The following is a 24,367-nucleotide window of genomic DNA, read 5'->3' as shown; positions in this document are numbered from 1 at the left end:
CTTACTATAGTGGGGCTAGGGGAGGGAGCATGTCAGATATCTTCTTACTATAGTGTGGTTGGGACAATGACATCAGATATACTACAGTATGGCCACCTCAGACACCCTCTTACTACAGTAGGGCTTTAGGGAGCATGTCAGATATCTCTTTACTACAGGGTGGGTAGAAAAGGTATTTAGTCTGATACTTTATACTACAGCAGGGCTGTTAAGAGCATGTCACCATCCTCTGAATGGTGAAGGGTCAGGGCATCACAAATATCCTCTCACTAGTGAGGGGGTTAGATATGATCAGATATCCTGAGTTGGGGGACAGGAGCACATCAGATAACCTCTGACAGAAGGAATTAAATAACATCTTACAAAACATCTCAGATATCTTGAGACAGGACATCCCAGATAACCATTGTGACTGGACAGATATATATATATATATATATAGGAGATGTCAGTTATGCTATGACAATGGAAGGTCATGAAGGTCAAAGCCTGAACAATTAACCTAGAATTTAGACAGAAATATCATCTCATGTCTTCTATAGCCAGAACAAAGGATTTCCGAAGTTATAGCCAGTCGATGCATAGATAGCTATAACAGCGACCATTTCACTGTAATGAGGAAATCCTAATGACTTCAGAAGCTGCTGACTGAATTTCTAATGCTAATTTCATTATCCTTCAAGATAGGAGTGCCACAGCTCATTCCAATGGTGCTGGAGAACACAAAATGTGTTAGTGCAAACTACACCATTAGATTGCTTGGCAGCACACCTGGCACATATAGCACTCCATGTACAGAGAGGGGAGGGCGTGAAAACATTCACAAAACACTCAAAGTCATCGCTGATCTCAACGAAATATACACATTCATCTGTTCACTGGCTACCGAAGGTCATACAAAACATGGCAGTGCACCATGTCTTTGTAGCTATTAAGTCACCAGATACACAATACTACCAGCTGTGAAATTGACTAGTTGATATCTTACTCCAGAGACACAAGAACTTATCAGGGACCTTTAAGAGTTCACAATGACTAAGTCAGTAATACTGGTTCACGCCATTCAAACGTTGCTCCCTCATATACACAATAAACTAATGGTAATGATTACTTACTCATTGCAGGTCAATAACAGGATGCACTGTAGTGAATGTTAAGGTCGACAGGACTGTTTATATTTTCCGGTGCATATCACTTCAGAATCTATAACTAATACAACATTTGGTCTTAGGAGTAAAGAGGAATATTAATGAAAACGCTAAATGATTGTTATTATAAAAAAAATGTGAAAAATGACCTCACCAAATCCTACCCAATTGTGATTTTCAGACATTTCATCAGAACTAGAAAATGATTTGTTCAGGGTTATACCTTAGTAATAAATCTTAATGAGATGAACACATACACAATACACTTGAGGATGCAGTTGAAAAATAGGTGAGGCTATAAAGAAGCTAAACTTATAGCCTGTAACGGACCTAGTTTAACCTATATAGAAGAAGCGCACTTATTGTGAAATAACACCAGTAACAAAGTCATCCCTTCGTCCTTGGAATAAAGTATCTCGTCATATACAGTGCAACATCTCATAAGACTTTCCATATCACATTGTTCTCCTGTAAACACTATGATCCCATTATCACCCCAAAACCACAATATGAGCAGGAGGACCAGCAAAGTATTGGCTGAAGCAGGGAGTGTCTTGGAAATAAATCTATTACATTCTATTTATCCCATATATTCTTTAGAGGTATTCTAAAGGAGTGTGATGAAGAGTTATGATAAAGGGTCTGGCCTTAGGATGTGGTCGATTCAGTATAGAGAATGTGAGGGCTGATTGTATATAAAGCCTTGGAAACATTGACTGTATCAAAAAGTTTGTGTAAGTATGATAACAAGGTGTTTAACTGTATGTACCATACACAGGGAAGTGATCAAATACCCGGAGAAAGTGTTACAATATCAAGTGAGCGTAACAATACACGGTTAAACTTTTAAGTACACGTCAAGTTCTTCCTGATCCTGAGATGTCCTATCATTCTTCCCTTTCCAAACATAAAATAAGAACTATAGTTAATTTCACACACTGTCCTATACATAATGTATACCAGTACCAATGATCCGTGGGCTACACTTTATGGTCAATAGTACAGTATTAACTGACATCTCATATATTATTTATCTCCCTTGTCGACCAATCTTCTCTCTTCGGAAGGTCAGCTCCACAATATGTACAGTATATAAAGTACTTTCACAACTTATCTTTGGCTCAATACCAAATCTTACATTGTCCATACCATGAGAGTGGTGTCCAAGCTTCTAAGTGAGATTTTCACAATTCAAATTCTTATTTTACTCACGACTCTTATAAACCACAATAAGCAAATCTAATGAATCCAATTTTGTTCTCCAAATAAACTTACCCTTCAATAACATTGTCATATAACTCAACTGTTGCTGCAAAAGCAAACTATTTAGATGTAGCAATGGTTTACTGAGAAATCCTAACACTTACTGGAACTGTCATTGGATTCAAATATTAGTGCTCGAAGAAGATCAGGAAATTGAAACTTGTTTCAAATTCACCTTTCAAGAAGTCTATTGGTATTCTGAGCTGAATATTAACACTGAATGGCATCCAGAACATACCGCAGAAGTTACATTAATTATTAAAGTCCATTGGAGGTATGTGTACTAGCTAATTAAGGTACGTATACACTCTACTAGGGATGTACTGGAATAAAGGTAAACTGTCTGGTGATAATTTGTTTGCTGTAAGACATAAAACGGATTGGAACTTTTAATAAAAAAACATAAAACCAATCCTGTTGATGACATAATATGAAGGTTGGGCCACTTCCATATGTGGCAGCTTGGTAAGTATGGAATACCATAGAATCAAGATTATTGCAATATCAAATATGATTTTTTTTCAAGAAAATGTGCAAAAGGCCAGAATATTTCAACAAACATTCTGACCTTTTCAGTTATAGTATTGTTGTTTTAAAATGACTTTCAAAATAAATATTACATGTATATCAAATCAAAGAATCTATTTAAAATGAGCCACATGTTGCTTTAATTGTAAGGTTCTATTGTAATTATCAAGGTTTGCAGTAAGTGTATAATTATAATTTTTTTTCAAAAATAAGCACCTGGTTATAATTAATTCTTAACTAGAAGATATGACACAGAAGGACCTAGTAATCTTCCAAATATTCATTGTAGATATCCCATTTTTTCCATCATGCCTCTGTCTCGGCCGTCAGGAAATCTGTGAAATATTTGGCTTTTTAAGTCACTCAAGGAAAACTGTTCTGGTAATGGTCTGAAAACTTGGCAGCACCAACTAGTTTTTATCTTGAGTAAGATGATATCTTAAAGAAGTGAGGCATGAGGTTTGAGCCCGTGCTGATTTTGAAGTTTTGATCTACAGTCCCTCATTGGTTGTTGATGACGTAGCCTGTATTACTATGTACACTGTTGTCAGTTGGTCCACAGTGAGATAGATAGCATCACTTCCTAGTCAGACTCCCAGACAGCGGAGGACAAAAGTTCCTCGAACCAACAGCCAAACTCACTCTCAACGATATATTACAAGGCACTATGCTTTTCTCAAACATTTATCATAAGGCATTTTTTTTTTTTTAAAACTAGCTGAATTACAAAAGATTATTCACTAGAGATACAACATGATATTGTTCCACAGAATTAGAGAATTGTTCAAACTTTTAAAATTCTCCTAGCATTAAAATTTGTCTGGTTACACTTTCCTATGACCTTAATGTACAAGAACCATGTATATCCATTTGTTCCTGTCCTAAATACTTACAGTTTACCAACGAAAAGTACAAGGTTGAGTATGAAAATTTGCTGCACATTTTTCTTTTCTTTTTATAATGTATACAGGTCAATTTTCACTGCAGTTTTATATATGCCTCTATATTTTTACATGTGAATATCATTAGTATGCCATATATATAATAACTAATGTGAAGAGCAAAACTGGGTGAATAGGGATTTAACCAGTGATGGACAAGATACACAGTTAGTACTCTTATCAAAAACTTGTCTCTGTAAAGTTTTTTAACCTACTACAGGAAAAATAAGACAATCAGGTTTCTGACTTCTAATTAATCAGTTGAAGCACCTGTTAACACAAACAGAGATAACAGGGCAGTAGGCTCCTCAACCTCTATTGTAACGTTACACATAACTGACGGTACCTCTCACTCACTGCTTATACAGGCCCTTCACCCTCAAATTTTATCTCCCGAGTAATGTTAAAACACAAGTGCTTCAGACAAGATTTTAATCAAATGCAACTTTAAGACCAGCTCCTAATACTTTTTTATTGGCTTCTGATGAAAACAAAGATGGTCCCTCCTTATGTTTTTCCTATTGGCTTACTACATTAACAAAGGTTATTGACCATAATGCTTGCGATTTTAAGATCTAATTTCAATTACCGGTAGATTGAATTGAAATGGATATTTTTCAGTACCATGTCCTGTATGATAAACAGTTTTATATAGAAATCATCTTTGTAATGTCATGGACATCGCATTATACAGCACCAGAATAGCAAACCATAGAATAACAGGAAAATGTGATAAAACTGCACAGGGACATTTTATTCATACAAGAAAAAATACCTCTTCTGTATAACATGTNGGCAATATGGCCGCCCACTGCTCACCGCTTCAAAACTAAAACAACAGATACCGGGTACCTGAATATTCTGAAAATGATACAATGCTCACCGTAATTCCCATTCGCTACATTGTATCGTAAAATGATAGGAGTTGCTTCCCCTACGCCAGGCAAAATTAGTAAGACGCTGTCGCAAGCGACCGTCTTTTGTTTTAGCGTGGGTGCCGTCCCCTTATCTAAGCGTTTCGGTGACATTGAGAGACAACAGCACAACAACAACATGGAGAGATTTGGGCAGACGACAACGGAAGAAATAGACAAGAAGCGACTAAACAGTCAGTCTGCCCAAACGCAAAAGGGTCCTCGATGCGATAAATTCGTTATATAGTCAGTTATTGACCCTCTACAGAACCATAGAGGGTCAGTAAGATTTATAGGGGGCGAGGGCTTCTGTAGAGGGTCAGTAACTGACTATATAACTAATATTATATGAGGAAAGCGACTCATAGACCTTGGGCTGTTCGTAATCCTCGTTAAACAAATAAAGCAGACAAATTAAATAACATGTTAAGTCTGTAGAGCTATATATATGAAGCCATGTGAAGTTTCATGACAATCAGATATGACAAAGGTAAAGTTTGTACAGCTGTGACATCACAAATAGATCCAATATGTGCAAAGTGGTAGTTATATCGGCCTCCTGTGCTATATTTTAAAACATTTTCTACAGACTGGTTAATAAATATTGTATACAGGTTCATATAGCCCTGCCAGTTATGTGCGACGGATAACTTCAGTACAATAGGAAGTGTGATACCTCCATCAGACAAGTGAGGGTCAACACGGTACACATATTGGTATTAATGTCCCTGAAATGTCACACAGGAACGATTTACCAATTATGTTAAATGAACATGAAATATATAGAACATCTCTGTGCAAGTTCTACTGAAACTTTGTTGTTTTATGATCAATTCATACATTATGTAAGTATGTAAATACGTATTTGTATACAAGTTCTTCCTTTTTGATGAGGACCATGTGGAAGATTAGCCCATGGCTGAACATGACTTTATCCTCAATACAGAATGTTTATTACATGCATAACAACAACAATAAATAAGGAAGGTAAAGTATCCTTTTCTTCAAATGTTTCTTTAGACCACAAGTAGCACACACTACAGTGGTTGTCATGAGTCTTTGATCATCATGTGATTAATAAGCAACATGTTTTCACGAAACAACAATCAGAATGACTATTTAGGTACCCAGTACCTATCTAATCTGACAAAATACCAACATGCAAATATTTTTAAAAGATGGAGATTATAAATAGCCTTCATAAACGTAAAAAGATTATCTATATTTGCAGATTATTATTATTTTTAAACAGACCTTTGCTAATATTTCTAAACATTTTCTTCAGGTTGGTTAGTATGGACAATAAAGATTTTTTTTTTACACAACCAATAAAATGTTCTATGTGACATTTCGATGACTAGTACGATATGTCCACTGTCACCTTCGTTAGTAAAATGACCAGTACTGTAATGTAGTATGCACAAAGAAGCCTGTTTCGGTTGTGTGGACAACTTATACACATTTTACACAAATTTTTTATTTGGTTGCATAAAAAGAACTTTGCTAAACACAGCAGAAGGGAGATAATTCACACTAACAACCAGCGTCTCCACCATATGTATGTTATTATATAAAAAATTGACTATTTTAAGGTGTTTGTCACAGGTAAAATCCATTGAAAACAATAAGTCAGGAATTGAATTTTGCTAAATTATGCATAAATGTAATATACTATTGCAAATTCTGAAGTTGCTTTTAGAGTAACAAAGACCAAGTCCAAATATTAAATAGAAATCAAACACTTACTTTCTCATGTGGCTTCAGTAACTGTTCTTCAAAACAGAAACACTGAAAACAATAAAACAAAGAAATTATAATTATGCTTTCTTGGGTATGCTAGACAGAATGTCATACTTGAAATCCAACTTTACCTTCCGAAATTTGCTAAGAGGATTTCCATTCTGAACAATGAACAAGATTATTTCATTTTTGTAAGCTCTACATACGCATGTAATCAACACAAAGTTATTGATAGGTTTCCATAAGGTAACTTTTAAGAAGGTTTATATCTGAGGAAATACAAATGCACCAGTAGTAATGATTGGTCTGGAGAGAGAACAAAGGCAATCCACTAACAGTTATTGATAGGTTTCCAGAAGGTAACTTTTAAGAAGGTTTATATCTGAGGAAATACAAATGCACCAGTAGTAATGATTGGTCTGGAGAGAAAACAAAGGCAATTCACTAACAGTTATTGATAGGTTTCCAGAAGGTAACTTTTAAGAAGGTTTATATCTGAAGAAAAACAAATGCACCAGTAGTAATGATTGGTCTGGAGAGAAAACAAAGGCAATTCACTAACACAGATAGGCTACGATAACAACGGAGTAAATGTTTCTGTTTTGTTGAACTCTACAGTCTTGGTTACCAAGGCGACTGATACCTCCTACCACTAAGGTGTGTTTGATGACCCACACAACCTTATACTGTATACATCAAAATGCTTAGTTATTATTCATCTTCATTATGTTTATTGCCATGACAACAAACTCACATCCACATACAATGCCACAACGGTGACAGAAGAAAATATACAATTATTTTGGTTTAATAAAAATCGAAATATTCTTGTCTTTGTAATTTTGTCTTGTAACTGTTTTCATAGCCTTCCCAGGGATCTTTCTAATCTAACACTACGATGTACAACTTTTAAGGACTGAAGTATTTTTTCTTTGAATATTGGTAATGTGATTAGATACAGTACAAGGTAACTGAGTTTGTATGGGAGCAGACCTTATTAATGTTAACTTGTACACCACCAGTCTGACGCAGACCTTATTAATGTTAACTTGTACACCAGTCTGATGCAGACCTTATTAATGTTAACTTGTACACCACCAGTCTGACATGTCATCAATCAACTTCTTACATCTAGTACATGTGGTTACTTATATTATGTATGGTGACATCTGATCAAGGGGAGATAATTCTCTACCTGGATTTTGTTGAAATATAGACCAGCCTCTATAGGGTTTACTGTGTACGTTGACACACCAACAATGGGTTCATCTGTAGGGTTCTCAGCTGTGTAAAATGCAAGGGCAGTCTCTCCTAAAGCAACCTAGAAAAAATAAAAACATAGGACTAAATATTGTCTAAAATTTCCAGATCCCATTACAAAATACTTCACTGTTCTACTGACATTATTTCTTAACAGGTTCCCTCGAAGTTTTATGAGAATACCAGAGATGCAAAGCCAACTTTTAGATATCTGTTGATGTTTATAAGTCAACAATTGCTATTTTGTCAACAGATTCATTGATATCAGTTAACCAACTTTAGCAGCAAGGGGAGAGGGTTCCCTGTCTTATACATTCTCTAGTTCTGTTCATTTCAGGTTTTCATTATTCCGAGAGAATTAAATAAGATACCAGATTTCACAGGACAGTAAATAACTATTTACTTGCATACATATGAAAGAAGTTATTCACCTGATTTATCTGGTTTGACGTTCTACAGGCTTTGTAACCATACACAGTATATGTTATATATCAGAAAATTACTTATGTACTGAATAATGAATGTAGGTGTTATGATTCCACTAATTTAAGAGTGCACTAATATGTCCTACCCTATTTGTTCTGCTAAAATTTGAGAGTGTTAATATAAGTACCCTTACAGTATATAGAACTACATACATTCACAAAACTCTGCTGTGGTGTAAATTTCCACCTGAGGGATGAATTTTTGTCTGCTGTAAACATCACTTTGATGACTTGATCCTCCACTTTGCTCAGCTCTTCCACCTTGTCTACATCATGTCCTCGTACTGCCTTGCCCCCGATTCCAGTTGCCTGTACAGAAATAAACAACAATGATGATATGGGTAATCCCAACACTACCTCTTGCTAGCTCTCTATCAAGCCTCTAATATAGCAGTCATTAATGATGCTATAGCTTGTGAACCACGTAAAACTCACTTTTGTCTCCATTTCCAAATTCCTGTACAGAACCAACTATAACAATATACCTTCTTCCAACTCACTGTTTGGTCTAATTATTGAGCCTCCTTTACATAAAATAGATCAACAATAATTATTATCTGAAAACTCTTGGCCTTTCTGTATTCTCCTAGTGTCCTGTTTAAGAATAAACAATACCATGATGATACCCTAGTTTTGAAAGCACAATCTACTCAGGGTATGGGAGAAGCCTTCAAGGTGGTTGGTGTTTTACAATCTAGCTATAGTCACGTTTCAACTTGAAAACCTTGTCTATTTCCTTTTTAGACACAACCAAAGTAGCAATTCAGGGGCATTAACAAGTTTCTTAAAAAGGCTCAGCAGTGGCCTAAATTAAATGATTACCAGCTGCAGGACCCACTTGTTAAAAACCTGATAAGCTAGGTTTTTTCATAAAATACATGTACATGTATATCTGTGTTTGTCATCCTTATATTGGGACCAGAAAATGGGAATCCAAAATTGGAAAATTGTAAGCAATACTACTTTTAATGAGGATATTTTGCCATGATTGCTGAAATAGTCATCCAGGTTTATACAACTGATACAGGCTCTGTACGCCTTTTTTTGTTGAAAATTTCCTTGTGTCTATAAAATTTTAATATTTCTTTTATACAAGTGTATATAGATTTTTTTCAACTATGAAAACTTAGTCTATTTGATAAAATAAACTGAAAACCAGATATTTTTTTCTTGAAATGTAATTCTCCATTCTGTATTATACTCACAGACACTTGTTGCATTAGGCACATAACTGCACTACAAATCGGTATATAAAGTAACAGGTCGGTATGATATGCAACCAAGTTGTTTCAAGTTAAGTCTCAGTGGTTATCTACTTGAGTAACACCTTATACATTGGCCGTGGTTTTCACCTCTTTTCAACAGGGGCCTGTGCTTGTGACTTTGGGAAAACACTGCACACAAAAAACATGTTTTTTTTTTGGGGGGGGGGGGGGGAGAAGAGTATTTTTTGCAATGATTTTGGGAAAATAACGTAATTTTTGCAATGATTTTTGGAAAATAAAGCCGAAAATATCTATTGAAAGGGGCATTTATAAGGCCTACAATTCACCGGTGGGAAAAAAATATGTTTTTGTTACTTAAATTTTACAACAGACTGTTTCATTGTTGGTCATTTTGGGAAAGTTACTTAAATTTTACAACAGACTGTTTCATTGTTGGTCATTTTGGGAAAATAAGGCCCTTTTTAGCTAGGGGAAACAGTCTGTATTCGGCACCACTCAACAAACGAACAAACAAAATGTCACAGATGGGTAAAATTGACTAGAACACAAATCCAGGGACTTGGGTTATCTCGTAAGATATGATTTCTGGCTTATCTGTTCTGTATTGAATTTTGCCAATAAAATTTAATGCTTGAAATAAATAAGCTATATGAAAAGCTTACATCAGCAAATGAATGTTATCACAACTATGTGATAGAGCCACAAATGACATAAGTCTGCCACAAAAAGATACCAATATAACACCCCACCCCTTTATTTCATATAATACCAGTCCTTTATTAAACTAATTGAGGCATGCATATATAATGATAATTTTTACCATATACTTACATATCATAAGTAAATGTATACTCTACTAATACAAATAAAATATGATATTAATTTGTGATATTGAAAATAGACATGTTTCAGAAAATAGCACTTCCTGAAACATGATAACAAGTCTGTTGTGATGATACTCTGGATTTTCATTACCAGGTACATTTGTTATATCTATAATGATTATATTTATTACTCACCTGACAAAAGATTCGATACAAAGGCACAGCAGCAAAACCCATTCCCAGCATGAATAGGCTCATAGACATCAGATATAAGGTGATATGTTTCCTTTTTTGAGCTTGAAGTCTTTCCTTTGAGTTCATGGCTACACATCTGGTTATAATATATTGGCTTGGACGAAGACATTGCACATTACACAACGACTGTAATCTATGAACAATTGTATTTGTGTTTGATTTAGGAATGAAACAGACAGTTCTTGATTGAAATGCTGTTCTAAAAGGATAACTTTTGGTCCTCATCTGTTGAAGAATATGGGTTAAGACACACGGTTGATGGTGGGGATCCAGACATCTGAATCTATGTCCAAGGCGGGCTACTAGTGACATGGCTATTTTGGTTTCTGTTAGTGTACCTCAGAAGTAATCTGAAAATAAACTTAACAACATAGAAAAAACACATAGCATTAAAAGCGTATAAATCCTGTTAATGTAGTCAGATATAGACATACCGTAGGACATTCTGGTACATGCATTAGAACAATTAGTTTGTTTTTAGCCTGGCGAGATAGAGGATACAACATCCTGTACTTTATTAAATGCATGCAACACATCATTTTAAAATGGGAACAAATTTTTGGTATTTTTACTCATGTCTCATATGTGAACTGGGTTTCCGATCGTAAAGTGGGCTCTTTACCATCGTGTTGTTAAAGTTAGAGGAAATCAGGGGTAACTTGATTCTTTACATATAAATATACAAAGGCTGTGTTGCATGTAGAAAAATCAGGGACCTTCACTAATTGGCAATATACAATTTAATATATTTAGTTATTTTGTGACATTTATTGAAGTGTTTAAATAAAAATAACACAAAAGTGCATGTTGATGAGATAGTAAGGTCATAACAGTAACCTATTTCCTATGACATTGTTTATAGCAGGTACTCTCGACCGATCAGGAAGTGTGAGCCGTTATGGCAACACATACATGTATGGACAGTACAGGAAAGTGAGAGTGAATTGGTTCTATGCTATATGAAGGCTTCAAAAAGTTACATCCTTCCGGTTGTACGGACCCGCAAAAAACAGCAAGATGCGTTGCTCCATGCCTGCATTGATTTTCTTTTTTGCACAAAAAAAATGACATTTTCAATGAGTGCCTTGTATTTTTGTCATATCTACGGCATATTTTTATGTTCAGAAACCTTTCTACCTTATTATACAAGTCGATGTTACTGATGAAATCCTTCGATGTCCAACACATTATGTTATATTTTAATTTTCTCAAACTGAAAATTGTTTCCATGTAGTATATGCGCTTGCCTATGTGTCCTTAACTCAAAATAGCATCAGTTGATAGGTATAAGTCCGTATATATATACCAGGCATACATATTTTGCATTGAAAAATGCTGAATTGACATTCACAACATGTTGTGACGTGACTGTGATGTCACTGTTAACATGCGTCATCACATAGTGTTGACAATACATGTACATCTCACATTTTCTGCAGCTATACCACATTGTAGACAGGGACACATAATGGATATCTTTGATGTAGAGTATATATTTCATGCATTTAGAGTTTTTTATCAGCTAATTATAAGAAAAGATATTCGAAGGAAAAAAATAAGATAGAAGTACAAAATATCCCAATATGGACGGCAGATCGATTTTTGTTATTTATATATCCCTATGCAGATGATATCTAGATGAGTAATTTGATATCGCCAAAACTTGATTTTCAAGTATTTCTTAGGTGCTTTGAAAACAACGAAGCAGGGCAGATCCATTGTAGCAAGGTTCAATATGGGGTAATTAGGGCAACTTATAGGGGAAGTTTGACTCTGGGGTAACTCCGGCCACTCCTGATATTTTTGCAAATTCAGCAAATATTTACAACTTTAAAGGATCCTAGTAGGGAAGCTCACTGAACAGGACATTCATACGGAAAAAAAATGTGTTTCTGGAAAAAAATCATGACCTCACTTCTCTAGTTTTGCAATCTTTCTGTAAACAGTAAATGCTACTTATTGATGTCATACGTGTAACAAACCGACAGCTCCACATGATGGTATACATAAAAGCCTAGCATTGAGTTTCGTATTGCTATGATATAAAGATCAATTTTTGGCAGGTTCATCACACGACACCGGGGCAAGTTCGGCCCATGCCATACGTTGCATGCTTTATGACGTCATACTTATTCTAATTCCAATTTGGGTCGAACTTACACCAGACATTCTGTCCAAACTTAACCCAAGGCAGTGCACATTAGGCCATACACTCTTTCGACAGTAAAGAGTTAAATAACTCTTCAAATACGGACATGTTTGCCATTCTGTTATACTTTTACGAAGGACATGGAGTTTCTCTGCCAAATGGTGTAAATACACATAAGTTTTAACAAATGCTATCCAAAACGACTTTAATGAAAATGGGTCAAACTTGCCATTGTCTACCTGATATTTTGAAAGAAAAACTCACAGGCTGGCAGGGGTTTGGGGATGGATAGCTATTATCCCCCCTCCCCCCCCTATATTTATAGAATGGTACCTCCATTGAATTATATAGTCTGGACAACACCATCCTCCAGCAGGTTCCATCTAACCCTTACCTTGGTATCACCATCTCAGAGGATCTAAAGTGTTGCATTCACATAGATAACAAAAAAACCCAAAAAAGCCAATTCGACCATAGGCTTCCTACGTAGGAACTTGCAGAGCTGCCCACCATCTACTGATCTAGCAGATGCAGTGCATATGTATCACTCATACACCCCATTCTAGAGTACCGTACAGTCATGTGGGACCCATATATTACACCACAGACTTAATCAAAATTGAGCGAGTGCAACACCAAGCCGCCAGATTCATCTTGGGAGACTGCAAGACCAGATGGAGACCCGGGATGGAGTACATCAATGCTCGAGGAGCATGAAGTTACCACTACTCCAGGAGAGGCGCCGCAACATCAGGCTGGCTTACTACTACAAAGTCGTTGAGGGGTTGGTGCCAGCCATGCCACCTCCAAGATACCTGAAAGCCCATAAACAAGGCAGGAACATCCATGCCAAATCATATACTGACTTTGATACCACCAACATTGTGACTTGTCGACTGTTCAGCCCGTTTAAACAACAGAGTTTCATCGTTCCATTAAGTAGGTCTGAACAGTACAGGGACTCGTTCCTAGTAAGAACAACCATAGTCTGCCGGAACCACCTAAGTGACTCAATTGTGAATTGTGACACTCTCGAGGCGTTTAAATCAGCACCCGAATCGCACGATTTATTACATCTGCGCTCTCTCACCTGCTGCAATATTACCTTAATTGGGATCTAGCAGTGTAGTCCATATAGATACAGAACTATTCTTCCGACTGTACATAAAATGAAACAGTTAAATTAAGCAGAAAACTGTATTTTCATGTGTGCCCGCTGACTTCGTCTCACCTATTTCATATTATTGTTATTATACATGTATGTTGACATCTCTTTTCTACTTGTGGAGTGCCGGTAGGTTCAAGTTAGAAACTATAGGTTGACTTGTCTGATATTTTTCTTACGGGGTTTTGATATTGCACCCTAATTCAATAATTAAATCACGTTTAAATGGACACTTCATACATACATACGTTTTGCTGCAGCCTTGACTGTTTTGTAAGCCAGCTGGTTACGTAAAGCCAAAGGACTGCCCATTTAAACCAGATTTAACTTAGTTTGTGTCTGACAAAAAGACATATTTTTAAACTTGTTAGATTTGGGATATATACAGTGTCCTATTATTAAAGTACTTACGACGTTACATTTTTGGTAGCTTTTCCTTCGTCTAGGCGTTCGTCTAAATGGAGGCAGCCATTTTATTTTAGCCGGAAACCAGACAGATTCAATAATAACTGGCAAGATCATCGTCGTTTATATTCCGGAATAACTCATAAACAAAATATATTCCGATATTGTGATTTTTATGCAATCGATCATAAATTCTTCACATTACATTCGAATTATTTATATTTTAAAATTGATGTATTAACATTAGCACTTGGAGTTTACTTCTAATGCCATATACATTAACGCGACTGAAGGAAAATCGCCTGGCCCCACTCGAGTGGTGTTTCAGAACAAACTTAATAACTGTTGAAAAAAGCTGGAAAACCCCCATGGTAATTGATGCTTATTTTAAAGCATTAAACTGCTGTCTTTGTAAAGGTCCTATCTATAATTTCTCAAAGGATTGCAGACAAATTGAATAACGCGCGTTGGCGCGTTATCATTATTATTATTTATTATTTATTTTTATCAATCCTGTGAGAATTATAGGAAAATAAAACTTTCCAAATAAGGCAGTTGAATACTTATATTTCCGTTTTAATTGAAGTTTTTCTCATATTTCCAACCTGTCATCGCATTGCAAAGTCAAATTTCGAGCTGTCTGTCAATGGGACCTGTTCAGGACGTCACGAGTACACGCGACCGTTCCCTGCAAAAAAAATATAGTTCGTTGAAATAAACACAAAATCATCAATTTAATTTCAATTAATTAATCAATATATTTCACTGTGGGGATTTTCACATTTTATACAACATAACTATACATAAATTGTTGCAAGATACATATGCATTGATCAATTGGTTTTTTTAATCCGGTAGCACGGATGGGTGACCTCGAGGAGTACGTACCGTTATTTTTCGTGACGTCAATTCAATAATACACTTTAATATAGTGACGTCGGTTAAAACGACGTAATTTAGTCATGACGTCACGGACATGCTCTACATCTACATCGCATTACACCAATAGAAATTATGTGAGAAGTTTTTCTTAAATTTCCAACCTGTTATCGCATTTCAAAGTCAAATTGCACGCTGTCTGCCAATTGGACCTGTTTTTTTGTCGTCATACAAACGGCCGTTCTCAGCAAAAAAATAAATGAACGTGGAAATTAACACAAAATCATCAATTTAACAATTTAATCCATATATATTCCACCGTGGGGATATTCACCTTACAACATAACTAGATAAACTGTTGCGAGTTACATTGATCGATTGTTTTTTTCAATTCCGGTAGCACCGATGGGTTACCATGAGGAATGCGTATTACGACATTTTTTTCGTGACGTCAATAATACACTTAATATAGTGACAACGGTCAAATCAACGTCGCGAACATGTTGTTAATATCACTACACAAATGGGATATGTCTATTTTGTCTGGAAAGGTTATATAGTGGCAATGCAGAGCAAATGGAAATACTTTATTTTAACGTCAAGATTTTTACGTTTTAATCGAGAACGTATGATATCACCAGAGACGTACATATTCATATATCATTGCCCGCTTTTTGCCCCAACCCCCTTCTTCGACCCTCTCGGAGGGGTACCCTCCTTTTGTGCCCGGATTTTTGAGTCATCAATGGACCTGGTGATGCCACCAACCAAACACGGTTGATTTCAGATAGGTCTGGAGAACCCTTTAAGTAGCTTCCAAATATGGTTGATATCCAACACATAGTTCTAGAGAAGTTGCAAAAATCAGTACAATGTATAGCCAAGCTAGAACGGAAGTCTTCCTTTCGTATCAGATACATGACAAAGAAAGGTACAAGGAAAATGAAACGATCTAGGCCTACACATTATCATGATGTATTCATGTAAAGGTTCGTTGTCCTAAACTTGTTGAAAGGGTATGAGATTTGTTGTCCCAAATCATTTCAGGAGTTCAAGAGCGGAAAAAGCAAGCAAAATCGGCTTCGTAAGAGTTCAGTCTTTCCATTTACACAATCGTTTTCACAAACAATTGTTTGCAAATATTTTTTAAACGTTTATTAAGTGGTTTCAAAGAATGTGTTTCAAGTTTTTTGTATTTCAGCCAGCAGCCGGGTAGTCTGTGTCTCCGTTTCAAATAATTTGTTTTGGTCTTCTTGTGGTGAGCATTGGCCGTTAAAGCATTAAAGTTTACGACAATCATTAGCAAACAGCAGTATGAAATAAATCAATTTGATAGACGAAGGAAATGAAATCCAATCAAGGTTTATAGAATTCGGAATGAAATTCATCAATTCGGTATGAATAATAATTTATGCCAAATTCGTTTTTGTACATGAACAGTTTGCAATTTTTCTTGAAAAAACGAAACAGACGTTTTCGAAAGCTCATAAGTCAAACTTATACAGCACAGTAAAGGCTAAGTTTGTTTTGAACACAAACAGTAATTGAAAACTTATTTTGAGAGCTTTCAAAAACGCCTTTTTCCTCTTTAAATCAATGAGTAAATGACCGGTCTCGACTCTGAACTGCTGACACAGTGTGCCGAATCAGTTAAGTCAGCTGTCAACAACTCACTGAGACACAGTGTGCCGAATCAGTTAAGTCAGCTGTCAACAACTCACTGAGACACAGTGTGCCGAATCAGTTAAGTCAGCTGTCAACAACTCACTGAGCCACAGTGTGCCGAATCAGTTAAGTCAGCTGTCAAAAATTATAGAGACATATCGCCCAATTTCACTCTAATACTGCAGGCAGTTAGGGTGACGATTTTCGAAAATTACAAAAGCAGTTGGAAATTATTTATATGTTACATCACATGTATTGCTGGTGTGCAACTACATAATTTCATTTCAATACATGTGTACCAAACAGCGTTCATGTGTCTGTGGTCATATGTACGCTCGTTTATATCAGGAACCCACCCAAACCGCATAATGCTCGTTCTGACTCAGTGCAAGAACAATATCAAATGCTACAATGTACTTTTACTTTTTTACGATTGAAAATGCTAAACCAGTTTTTAACAAGAGATCCCATAGGGATCTTGGCGCCCACCTTTGTACCATCTTCATTAGTTCTTTGTCAGTTCGATCTTTCTTCTTTCCTCTAATCTGTTTGATCGAGTAATGTTAACAGTAAATGCACCTTGAGGTAACTTTTGATCTAAACTTAATACTGATGTGTATGAAAGCCAACCTTCAAAGTGAGTTTGTCATTTCACATATTTACTAGTACAGTACTGGTGCCTCTTGAGAAATAGCGATAACAAACTTTCAATATCAAAATCCAAGATGGCTGCCTGTCGGCCATGTTGTTTATCTGATCAGTCTCAAAAGTTGCCCTGCACAGCTAAGGACCAATGGGAACCTACATATAAAATTTGAGAAAGATCCCTCTGATACTTCTTGAGCAATACCGATAACAAGAATTGTTTAAGGAAGGATGACGGACGATGAACCACAGACGCAGGGTGATTTGAATAGCCCACCATCAGATGATGGTGGACTAAAAGTCTACCATTGGTATTAAATAGATTTCTATTTGTTTGAGTAATTAGATATTTGGAATTTTTATTACAGAACTAGTATTAAAGCAAACATCCTTTTGTATATTGGATTTAAACCAGCAAGAAATATCCACCTTAAAGAAATTTCTGATTTATCCATTTACCATTTGTTTTACTTTTTCCACCCGTAGTGATACACGTTTTTCCTGTCGTCATTTCCATATTGAGTATTGGGCATTTCAATGCCGTAATGCAAATTAAAGTAACACTGGGTAAAATATGGTTCACATGCCTTTATGATGTCAACAGCCGATATCGAGAATGGATTATAAAGCCCCCGTGTATATTTTGTTCAATTTTTTCACTATTATAATTTGAAACTGTGTGTACTGTTTGCTTTTAGCTTGTAGATAATCTCTTTTATCCATACAATTTCAATAAAAAAAACACTTTGTGTAACGTGTTTCACATATTTTGTGATAAACGAAATATTTGTAGGGCTAATTAGCAATGCTTCTTTCCATTTTTGCCGTTGTTATTGTTCCAAGTCAATCGGAATGCTTAGACTTTCATAAAATCGCCTGTTCATAGTTGCATAACCAACAAATTCTGCTAGTTAATTGCGAAAGGGTGGAGCCTCCTTAAAGGATGTATGCAGGCTTGGAAAACCTTGGCAACTCTTCAGTAAATTATACTACTTTCAATCATTATCCCTTTAGTATCAATCTACCGTATTTGTGGACTGATGTATACAAACAACAACAACAAAATGTCTACTTTATTACAAATCACTTTATTCACATCTTGTCATTCCAAAAGATTGTATGCAACACAGTGATAGTAAAATAACATTTAATTGCCAAATATGTTGTTTTACCCAGGTAGCTAAATATCAGACTAAATATAAATAAAGAAAGATGAACATGAGAGAGAGTTCTACCAATTACCAAAATAATGAACCCCTACCAGCAAGTTTAGACATGGTCGAATCAAAACTTAAATATGGACAGTAATAATTTAAATAATTCAGATCTGTCCAACATATTTTTTAAAGAGCTGGCAAGATTTTAAGCATGTAATTTATGTTCAGTCTAAATACTTATAAGCAATTTTTACAATGAAATAGTATCATCAAATTAATTTGGCCACATCTGTAGGTCTGTTAAAAAAGGTCTTTAGCAATGTTCCCTAAGAAAATGTTTATTTGGTCGCATATTTGTTTACATGTATCTGTATGTTCTAAAAATTAGTTTTAATCTATTAGATATGCATCTTTAATCACAAAGCAGATCTTCTCTAATAAATAATCCATTTCTCTGTATTCAGTTCACAATCAAAACTTTGGGATGGACATTTGAGTGCAGATGGTTCAAATACATATTTACAAATACACATATTTTAATCGATAGTCCATGTACTAGATAAATTTACTGTTTTTTCCAATCAAAGTTGGTAAAGGTTACAAACCAAATAAATATTGACATTTTCGGAGACAGAAAATGTAAAAATGTAAAATACAAATGTCATTAAGTGGCATTTACCGAAAAATATTAAATATTACTGATTGATCAAAAAACTTGACTTATATAACCGAAGTGTTCAAAAGGGATATAACTAAGATATGTTGGTAAAACATGAACTCAATCCCTATTTTCTGTAGAAACATAAACACATCTGGCCTAAAGACATCAAGATGATATTATACTCACAGGTTTTTGAGTGAATCCCCTTTAAATCTTATCCATATAATACATGTATACTTCATCAAATTCCACCTCTGTCATGGTTAGAAAATAGAAGCTTGACAAACTGACGTGAGAACCCATCTGTTCTTGTGTCCATACAAGTAATTCACAATGCTTCATGAACATTACGTATTTCAACAACAACATATCTACGAAGATCTTGTAATGAGTATATTTCTTCGGGGGCTATATATCAATCACCACGGAGAATTTAATGATAGTTTTAAAATTCTTCAAATAGTTTAATAAACCACGGACTTGATCTACATATAAGCTGGTTATGCAAAACATAATCTTGTTAAATATTATACATATTATTGTAATAACAACAGTTTCAATAAATTGATAACAAATCATGAATGATGACTTCATTAAAAATGTTTTGACGCAACACAATCATCTGTATTCCTTTGATAGCAAGTACAATTGTTTGCCTTTTCGGTTTTTACAATTAAATTACATTACTGTTGATGAAGTTTTAATAGATGGCTTTTTAAAGAAATTAATTCATGATAATGCATCTCTCAGTTATCATTTATAACAAGGCAAAATGGTACTGGAGAGAAAACATTAATTCAAACACTCCTGACATTAAACAACAACTTCACACTCAATCCAAATTTATAGGAAATGTTTGCCCTTTAAATGGTAATTTTCATGCATTTTTCCCTATATTTTTCTCTTTCAATACACTTGTGTGGTGTACAACTTTGACCTCCAAAGTCCTGTTTCTTTTAATCTGCTAAAATCCACTTATCTGAGATAAAGGGGATGAACAAATAGGTAGGCCTAGAGATTTTATAACTGCCAATGATGATAAAAACAGGGTAGAATAGGTATTACAAAGGATACTGCTTGAGTAAAAACAAACAAATCAGAAAAGAGAGACTGGGCTAGTTTAGATTAAACTGGAAATATCAGCCATGGGATTGAAATAATTTGGAAATAGCAAGAGAGAAAATGAGAATCTGTCACCCATCACATTATTACAACATCCATACACACGCCACACCAAACCTCTACCTATGTCATACACATCTAACGCCATACAGGTGGTAGAAAACAGCTTAACTCCTCTTATCATCCAGGTAGCTACCATACAATGTCTCAAGAAAACATGCAGAAGTTGGTTTCTTCTCGTACTTATCCATCCAAAATATTAAAACTTTAAAAAAAAAATAGGTCCTAGAGTTTGTCAGCCTTAATTGATATACTGAGCCAGCCACCTGAATCCTTCTCCGTACCCCTGCCTCTTCAGTACTGAACACATAAACAACTCCATCGGACGTCCAGGAAGCTCTTTTCTTGCAACTGTACCCTGTAAAGTTTAGAAAAATTGACAGTATGTTTTTCCAAAGGGGTTCCTACTTGAGTCAATTTTTGAATTGTAGGTGATTGAGTATATAGGACAGTGTTGCATGGACTTGACAGAGCGAAAACAAAAATCCCTTCCTGCAGTCCTGGTGGGGGACTAATTACCAATAAATGTTACGTTATTGAGACAATCATGATTCTCCTCAAAATACATTTGTAGCCTAAATGTAGATCAGGAAATATTTCGTTTAACCAAAGGAAATGTAATCATTTCAAATCCAAGCTGAAATAATTTTGCTATACATTGCATATAGTTAAAACCAATTATCATGAGCTTAAACATAGCCTAGTATCATTGGAAAGGATAATGCACTAATTTGTAACTTTACAAGGTCACATATTGTACATGTTACATGTGCCTTGTCAATCAACCATTTCCACACGTCAAAGATACCAGATTGTACAGACAAGTACATACCTTGCCTGTTGTCTGGCCATGAAGACCAAACCAGTGTCTGATTTCATCCTCGCTCGCTGCACCAGCTTTGTCAATCTTGTTTCCGAGGACCAGGACAGGAGCATGAGCTACCTGTTCGTCTGTTAATAAACTCTGCAAACACAACATATCTTCACATATGACCTCTGTATCTATCAAACCATGATCCTGTATAAAAATCCTTTTTTGACACAAATGAGTTCATAGAAAATCTACTGCATCAACAAAAAGGTTTATCAACAACTTTGAAAACTCTGCAGACCTTTATGGTTAAAATCACATTTCTTCGAAATATCGTCTACAATCAATGGTTCGTAAGTCTGGGTAAAAAAGCAAACTTGAATAGGACGGAAGCAACATGAGTTAAGGTTATTGAAGATTTTAACACTTAAAAAAAACATAGTTGTCCATTTCAAAGGCTTCAATTCTCACCCCTAACTTACATCTAATTCTGCTTTTGCCTCTGCAAATCTTTCTCTGTCGCACACATCCACGAGGAATACGATGCCATCTACTGCTGGGAAGTAGTCTTTCCACACCCGTCGAGCTGGCAAAAACACAACATTCTCATCATCAAAATCACTCAATTATTATGAACACAAGAGGCCCAGAGGGCCTGTATTGCTCACCTGGATATTTAAGCAAAATATTATATGAATATTATACTGTACTACAAATATTTCCAAATATTGGCTCTGTCTCTCAGCAGCACCTTTACCATATTGGGTTCCATTCTCCTGTCCCCATTGAACATTGAATCATACTCTATATCCTAATTGGATTAAAATAAAGCAATAGGATAAATTAGGTAAAGGTCATTTTCAGTCACAAACTTTTTCTATGGAGTCTTCTTGTCCAATATAACGACTCCACTTCTAGAGAAGCTGTTTGCAGTTTTTGCTATACTTGACCCCGGTGACCATAAAAGTGGGTTGAGGTAATTTTAAATAGCCAACTTTGTTGGGCTCCATCTGTGACAGTTACCAGCCAAACATTATAATTCTATGCCTTTAGATTATTCCGAAGAAGTAATTTGAAGTGTTTGACATATTTGACCCTTGTGACCTTGAAAGTAGACTGAGGTCATTTTCATTCACAAACATTGTCAGGCTAAACCTCAAAAAGCAACCAGTCAAATAATACGATCCCATGCATTTTGATTATTCAGAAGAAGTTGTTTGATAAGTTTGACATATTTGACCTGTGTTTTTGAAAGTGGGTCAAGGTCAATTTGTTCTCAAATTTTGTTAGGATTTTACCAACGAAGCTACCAGCCACATATTAAGATTCCATACCTTTCAGTTCTTCAGAAGAAGTCGTTTTAAGTATTTGACATTTTTGACCTCTGTGACATTGAGGTGACATACCCTGGGTAGTGAGCTAAAATTATGTGTGTTGCATAGGAACTGATTTCTGGCTAAACCCTACGTAACGTTTTACTTCAGTGAACAGTAAGTTGAAAAAGAATATATTTAGATACTTCAAAACTTAAGAAATCATAGTATGGTATGTATACCTGAATAGGAAAATAGTGCAACTTTTTAAAAATTTCTTACCTTGCTGATGACCTCCAAGATCAAAGGTTGTGAACCTCATTCCACCCATTGACAATTCTTCTGATGCTGAAATAAAAGATTTATTTAAATAAAAGTCTATAATTTATCAACCTCAAATTAACATGTACATTACATTATGTATGTGTAAAATTTGAGGTTGGTAAATTTTATGTAGACGTATAGGATATTATTTTCAAGTTCTCAATTAGGACAAGATAACAAGAGGCTTGTGGCTCCCACGTAAGGATATTTTGTATGACCTCATGACTTCAAAATGGAGGGAGATTTAAATCTACAACCCACCAGACACATACATGTATCCTAGAAAGGGAGGACAATTATTAAATAGAGTAAATAGCTATAACGTAGCTCTACTCTGTATTAACCACATGGCCAAATTCTCTCTTTTATAAGGACTTCTAGTTCAGGAGCTTTACCCACAAACTAAAACAAAATATATTTGTACGAAATATGATAAAGATCATTTTTAGCTAAAAAGCAATGTCTAAACAAATACTATTTTGATACCAAAAAGTGCGAAATTTGGTAAGCATCAATATACACTGTAAGTGTATACAAGTGTTATAAATTCTTTGAAAATACACCAAATTAATATTACAGTTAAAAATGTTATATAACTAATATATAGATCTACTTACGAGTAGTTTAGATCTACTAAAGTACTCTGATAATTGTTTTTATATGTATGTGCCACATATTCCTCATAGACTAACATGTGTCTGACGATACCATGCAAGAGCAACATAGATCTACTCATAATGTTGGCATTCACGGTAAAGCTGTTAATTCTACACTTTAGCTTGTTATTGAATTGTGAGTAGGTTGAAGGTCAACAATACTATAATCTAAAGTATGGTACTTACACAGTATAGGCCACACCCACATTGTATTTAATGCTATAAAACTAGGCAACAGATGTTTCCTTTGTTAATATTCAAAGGCATTTTCTGGGTAGGGTAATATATTCCAGTCAGCTCTGTATATACCATACTGTCTACATTGAGACTGAAATCAGTTGTTTAACAGCAAAGTTAATTTTCATCCTTACCCCCTTCCCTTGTCTTTAACCATTTCAGATTTTCAGTCTATTTTTGTCAAATTTACAACTGATATCATTTTCACATTGTATTTTAGGTTAGATGTAAGGGTCACAGTTTCTGCATGTTCAAACAAGAGATCCCAGAGGGATCTTGGCGCCCACCTTTGTACCATCTTCATTAGTTCTTTGTCAGTTCGATCTTTTCTCTTCTTTCCTCTAATCTGTTTGATTGAGTCATGTTAACAGTAAATGCACCTTGAGGTAACTTTTGATCTAAACTTAATACTGATGTGTATGAAAGCCAACCTTCAAAGTGAGTTTGTCATTTCACATATTTACTAGTACAGTACTTAATGTGAAAGAAATAGAATCGATCATTGCAATATGAGAAAGATCTGTTTAGTTCTTC

The 24,367-nt window shown here is 35.3% G+C and overlaps 2 protein-coding genes across 5 annotated transcripts in view; both read right to left on the bottom strand.

The window, feature by feature from the left end:
• The window catches only part of LOC110447392 (cytochrome c oxidase assembly protein COX11, mitochondrial-like), a 61,721-nt gene extending 46,795 nt beyond the window's left edge, over positions 1 to 14,926 (bottom strand). The window contains exons 1-5 of one of the 3 annotated variants that reach the window (XM_021493053.1): positions 14,909 to 14,926; positions 10,525 to 10,934; positions 8,433 to 8,588; positions 7,730 to 7,855; positions 6,541 to 6,582 (exon numbers count right to left, since the gene is read on the bottom strand). In XM_021493053.1, the coding sequence (XP_021348728.1) occupies positions 6,541 to 6,582; positions 7,730 to 7,855; positions 8,433 to 8,588; positions 10,525 to 10,896 (696 nt within the window). In that variant the 5' untranslated portion in view covers positions 10,897 to 10,934; positions 14,909 to 14,926. Of the gene's footprint in view, positions 1 to 6,540; positions 6,583 to 7,729; positions 7,856 to 8,432; positions 8,589 to 10,524; positions 10,946 to 14,309; positions 14,395 to 14,908 lie in introns of those variants that run through there. The other 2 variants (XM_021493052.1, XM_021493050.1) reach the window with 2 other exon arrangements.
• Positions 14,927 to 18,559: 3,633 nt separating this feature from the next.
• Positions 18,560 to 24,367, bottom strand: part of LOC110447390 (GTP-binding protein SAR1-like) — a 12,045-nt gene continuing 6,237 nt past the window's right edge. For both annotated transcript variants that reach the window (XM_021493047.1, XM_021493046.1), the window contains exons 4-7: positions 22,899 to 22,964; positions 21,786 to 21,889; positions 21,325 to 21,456; positions 18,560 to 20,850 (exon numbers count right to left, since the gene is read on the bottom strand). In XM_021493047.1, the coding sequence (XP_021348722.1) occupies positions 20,734 to 20,850; positions 21,325 to 21,456; positions 21,786 to 21,889; positions 22,899 to 22,964 (419 nt within the window). In that variant the 3' untranslated portion in view covers positions 18,560 to 20,733. The remainder of the gene's footprint in view (positions 20,851 to 21,324; positions 21,457 to 21,785; positions 21,890 to 22,898; positions 22,965 to 24,367) is intronic.

Source organism: Mizuhopecten yessoensis, unplaced genomic scaffold (genome assembly GCF_002113885.1).
Source record: "Mizuhopecten yessoensis strain PY_sf001 unplaced genomic scaffold, ASM211388v2 scaffold3339, whole genome shotgun sequence".
Classification (NCBI taxonomy): Eukaryota; Metazoa; Mollusca; class Bivalvia; order Pectinida; family Pectinidae; genus Mizuhopecten; species Mizuhopecten yessoensis.
The sequence above is the reverse complement of the archived record's forward strand: the minus strand, read 5'-3'. Positions and strand labels throughout refer to the sequence as shown.